Source organism: Rutidosis leptorrhynchoides, chromosome 11, assembly GCF_046630445.1.
Source record: "Rutidosis leptorrhynchoides isolate AG116_Rl617_1_P2 chromosome 11, CSIRO_AGI_Rlap_v1, whole genome shotgun sequence".
Taxonomy (NCBI): domain Eukaryota; kingdom Viridiplantae; phylum Streptophyta; class Magnoliopsida; order Asterales; family Asteraceae; genus Rutidosis; species Rutidosis leptorrhynchoides.
Genome location: NC_092343.1, coordinates 345,782,602 through 345,787,636, shown reverse-complemented (window position 1 = coordinate 345,787,636; position 5,035 = coordinate 345,782,602). Strand labels below are relative to the sequence as shown.

Genomic DNA, 5,035 nt, shown 5'->3' with positions numbered 1-5,035 from the left:
TGGTCGAAAATTCCCGGGTCATCACATTGATGGTGTCAGCCCTGGCCTAAGTAGTCGCATGTTTTCTGCAAGTATGAAAACCTTGAATCGCTGCCACAAATGTGAAGTCGTAATACAAGCACCAAGGATAGCTGATTTCCCTCCTTTTGTCTGAATAGGTAACGTTTGTTTAAAGTCACCACCAAGTATCACAGACTTACCCCCAAAAAATTCTTCAGTATTTCCTAAAATATCTCAAAGGCTCCTATCAAGAGCTTCGAAACAGCGCTTATCATTCATTGGCGCCTCATCTCATACAATAAGGTCTGTGTTCTGCAGTAATCTCGCCATCTGGGTATTTTTCTTGACGTTGCACATCGATTCATCGGTTATGACCAGCGGTAGTTTGAATCGAGAATGTGCGGTTCTTCCCGAAAGAAGAAGTAGAGATGTAATGCAAGATGATGCAACAGCAAGAACTATCTTACCTCTAGATCTCAGCGTTGTGATTATGGCTTTCCATAAAAATGTCTTCCCGGTGCCACCGTGCTCGTATACAAATACATGTTCAGTTTGTTCATTCAACGAAATGCTTGTTATATGATCGTAAATTTGATTTTGTTTCTAATTCATTGGACGTTCGAGTTCTAGGCGTTCGGCATTTAAAACTGCACGATCATAGTTTCTCTCCTCCATGATAAGACGGTTTGCTAAATCCGCGAGCAGGTCAGCTGGCAGTGACGGTAATGCAAAATCAGAAATCGATTTCGAACACTGGTTCAAAAGGATCTCTACCTCATACAGGATAAAGTTATGTAGGTCATCGGCGTTTATATGCAAGTGGGACATATTTAAATTGGCAGCTGCACGAAGCGGTATATCATCACCCATTAGTTTCCAGTGATTTTCCCAAAGAGCAAGTGGGTTCGTAGCAGTGCAATGAGATAAAATGTGCGCGAAAAGAGAACGTAACTGAGACGACGTGGCAGATACGGATGCTTCTTCTAGTACCGCTGGCCACTTTCTACCATCACCGAGTAACCCAGCTGCTTCACACGCAGACCGGTATGTATTATGAAGGACCTGGTTGACTGTTCTAATATCTTCAAAGCTCTTGCACCCCTTTCAATGGCACAAAAGCATCCTTAGAAAAAATGCTTCTCCATAGGCGGGATGTATATACGATATCCTGCCAATTGATGGTTTCTTTAGGTTTGCCCTGCGCTGTCAACTTTTGGTACTAAACAAATTCGGACGGGAAATCCAAATATGTAAGGTGGCTGCCGTTAACTAAAGATGCATTATAATTAAGCCACTCAGTGAGAGTGGTTTTTTTAGCTTCGCTGTTTTCAACAATAGCACCCAGAAGTTGCTTGCCCAAAAACTTTACCAGCTGCATATTTTCAAAATGAACAGCCAGAATCTGGACAGCAGGTTCCCGATGATGAATCGGGAAGTTAAAAATCCGCCAACGGGCTTCGTGAGGACAAATGAACCGAGCATCTATAAAGTTTTTAATTTCATCAACCGGTTGCGTCTGCTGCTGTGATTGGCGGCTGTCACTGCCTATGGGTTTTGCTATACGAACAGCCATACAGTCGGTACCTTTTGAAATATACTTGAACAGGTATTTAATGAGACTCGTCGTACCACAACATTCAACGTTTATGTGAGCCTGAAAAGTCATATATAGTAGTCTATTATAAGGAACAACGTAGCCGTTATCGAGGTAGACACCGTCACGCGTTGTATATATACTGGTATTACGCGTGCGGTAGTGAGCACGATCGTTGTCATCAAAGTACGTCTTGTCAATGTATTTCTTTGGGAACTTTTTTTAACATGAAAAATTTTGCGTGCATGGTGCCCACTTATTGGCAAGCCCACATGGGCCAAGCATCATAGTTGCAGATATGACTGCGTAACCGGGCAAATCAATTCTGGGGTCAGGTAGTTCCACACTTATGTAGTCATCTAATTTGTCCCTGATAGCTGCAGAAACTGAGGAGTGAATCCAAACCAAAGTGTGGCAATGTGGCAGCCCTCTTTTCTGAAATTCAATCGTATACAAAACTGCAAGACGTAAAGAGAATAGTGTTAGTCAATTGGAAACAACAAAACATGTAATATTCATGAAGTAAAGAGGAAATTGCAATTCTGGGTGTGCAATAGTACCTCCGCAAACATGGCCAAGAGGCCGCTCGTCCTTTAAAAAGTCTATAAACTCATTGACCTTCATGTGGAACACACGAGCGACTATATCGGCTCGGTCTGAAGGCGATAGGCTAGGAAAAGGCTTCAGGTACTGAGCAATTTCATGCCACTTTACATTACACGTGAAAGTTACAAAAAATTGCGGGTATCCAAAAATGCGAAAAATTGCCAGAGCATCGAGATAATGACTGTACATATAACGTGGTCCACCAGTGAACGAAGCAAGAAGAATCGTCATGCTACCGACATCGGAACCAGTTTTATCACCTCTATCGATAGCGTCAAACAACCCTGAAAGGTACTCAGCCCGTATATCGTTCTCTTTGTTTCTGATGTAGTCCATAAGGTCGAGCTCGATACTGCAATATGCCGTCACCACATTCTGCTGAAATAGACGACCCAGCCTCAAAATCAGATTGTAACTCTGAAGGCTATCATGAATCTGGTAGTTGTAAAACATGTTCATCGACATTTTTCTAACAAGGGCACCCTGCGAACTTGAGGCTGCGCGCAGCTTCAGATCCGGGTGAAAACCAGGTTCACCGAAAAAGAACATCAGCGGGAATTGAAGTGACATATATAACAGATGCAGCTTATTAACTCGCCTGGCAAGCTGAGACCGAGGCTCGATTATCACGTCGTAATCAGAAACATATTGTGGGCCAGAGTCAAAAACAATAGCGCCTATTGCATCCGAAGTAGGCAGTGCATGTTGGCTTGACCCGCTCAAACTATACAAGCAATCCTTGAAAGTAGGTACCTCGCTGCCAGCACACTTATCCCTCGCGGTGCGAAACAACTTGACTAGTGCATTATTTGAATCAAGTAACTTCACTAACTGAGTAACAACCACCTCAGAAAGCCGCCCTGAATCACGGGCCCAAAATGGCCCATTCGGTTTTCAAATTTGTGATTCGTATCATAAATGTAAAGCTGCAGAAACCTGGGGGGCTCCCCTTTTCAGGACACAAACTACCGAGCCAATGATAAATCTGGCCAGAGATCTTGAAAATGTAAGGAGAATGGCCATTGTTAAGAGTTTCATCAATACGAGCGCCAAAGGACGTTATGCTGAACATCTGCTTGTAGGCACGAACATTATCAACGAAAGCAGGAGCTTCTAACAAATGCTTAAAATCTGCAGGAGGATCTTCATAGCGTGGTAAATAGACGCGGCCATTTTCACAGCAGCGATGATAATGAAGGTGTTTGTCTCTGAAATATGACTTAACATGTTCAGCGCGCCAGAAAAAAGCCCCGCACTGCATACAAACGGACGTGCAGTCCCCTGAATCACGATATAAAGGAGATACATCTGCACGAATAAAAGGCAATTGTCAAAGAGCATATATAATAATATATAAACACACATGAAAACAAGCAAATAACTCGCACACTCAACAACGATAACCACCATTAAAATTAACTGTTTTCTAGAACTGGCCAAGTGCAGGTAATCCACTCAGAGCCATGGAATTTTCAGGCTAGTAAATATCTAAAGATTCCAATTCTAGTGCCTCTTGCACTCAACAACCACAACAAAAAAACAAATACACATTGCAGCCTCAAATTGGTAGTTTACAAAAGAAAAAAAAACAAAGTTGACAAAATTAATAACTCGCACAGTCAACAACGATAACCGCCATTAAAATTAATTGTTTTCTAGAACTGGCCAAGTGCAGGTAATCCAATCAGTGCACATGGAATTTTCAGGCCAGTAAATATCTAAAGATTCGAATTCTAGTGCCTCTTGCACTCAACAACCACAACAAAAAAACAAATACACATTGCAGCCTCAAATTGTTAGTTTACAAAAGAAAAAAACCAAATTTGACACAATTAAATGAAACACAAAAACAACAAACAAATAACACAAAACATGAGGCATAGGGAATTTTCAGGCTAGTAAATGTCTAAAGATTCCAATTCTAGTGACTCTTGCACTCAACAACCATACACATATAAAAGACAACATGCATATATAAAAGACAACATACATATATGAAAAGCAAAAACAAACAAAAGACAACATAATCCACAAATAGTGAAAGTTACAGTAGAATAGCATAGAAACAAAAGACAACATAAGCCAAAGATAGTGCAACTTACCCTAAAACAGCATACATATAGTTAGAAACTTGATTTACCTGACACATCAAAGGTGCAGAGATAGTATATATGGATGTCAACTGAGCATGAAGGGAAAAGCTAACAGAAACTACACAAACGGATATCTGTTAAAACTTCTAAAAAACAATTTCAGTAACAACAAATTAGAATAAAAAACAATATCATACCATGAGAAGAAGCTGAAGCACTGGCATGTGCCTTACGTAGAGAAGCCCTTTTCTTAGATTGTTTATTGGAAACAACATCTAGGTCTGAAGGTCCAACACTTTCTAACACAGCACCACAAGCTACATTCGAATTGGCTGAGTTTTTTTCCTTTCTCGAGAACTCCTCATAACGGAAATTACCAAACAATGAAAAGCCAAAAAATTAACCGGGCTGGGAATGGTGAACAGCCTGAACAACGTAAGAACGATGCGAAAACCACAACCAACAATAGCAAGCAAACAACATAAATTAAATAGATTAACAACAGAACAACGAACCTGTAATTTCTGTACCCGATCGATTTTCTGTAAGCAAGGAAACGAATTGGTCTGGAGCAAGTATGAAGAGCTAATTAATGGGAAATCAAAAAGCTATAAAGCAAGAGGGTAAGGGAGGAAGGAGCAGGGTAAGGCTAAAGGTGAGGGAGAAGGGAGCAGGTCAAGGTGGGAGGTGAGGGACGAACAGAGGAAGAGAGGCTGAACAGTAGTTGGTCGCGTACTGTTTC

General features: G+C 41.2%; 1 protein-coding gene across 1 annotated transcript; it reads right to left on the bottom strand.

Moving 5' to 3' along the window:
• Window positions 1-603: 603 nt before the first annotated feature.
• LOC139875832 (uncharacterized) lies at window positions 604-4,776 on the bottom strand. Its single transcript, XM_071863127.1, has 7 exons — window positions 4,717-4,776; window positions 4,491-4,650; window positions 3,137-3,508; window positions 2,155-3,060; window positions 1,847-2,052; window positions 1,226-1,654; window positions 604-1,101 (listed from the first exon to the last, which is right to left on the bottom strand). Exons 1-7 carry the CDS (start codon window positions 4,774-4,776, stop codon window positions 604-606), a joined length of 2,631 nt encoding a protein of 876 aa, XP_071719228.1.
• Window positions 4,777-5,035: the final 259 nt, after the last annotated feature.

What these genes read in the sequence shown, in the direction of transcription:
- LOC139875832 (XM_071863127.1), bottom strand. Translation starts at nt 4,776, where the DNA reads ATGTTGTTTGCTTGCTATTGTTGGTTGTGGTTTTCGCATCGTTCTTAC. An exon ending in GTTCTTACGTTGTTCAGGCT is followed by an intron (nt 4,651 to 4,716) that starts GTTCACCATTCC and finishes CGTTATGAGGAG; the next exon opens with TTCTCGAGAAAGGAAAAAAA. An exon ending in TGCTTCAGCTTCTTCTCATG is followed by an intron (nt 3,509 to 4,490) that starts GTATGATATTGT and finishes TTATTCGTGCAG; the next exon opens with ATGTATCTCCTTTATATCGT.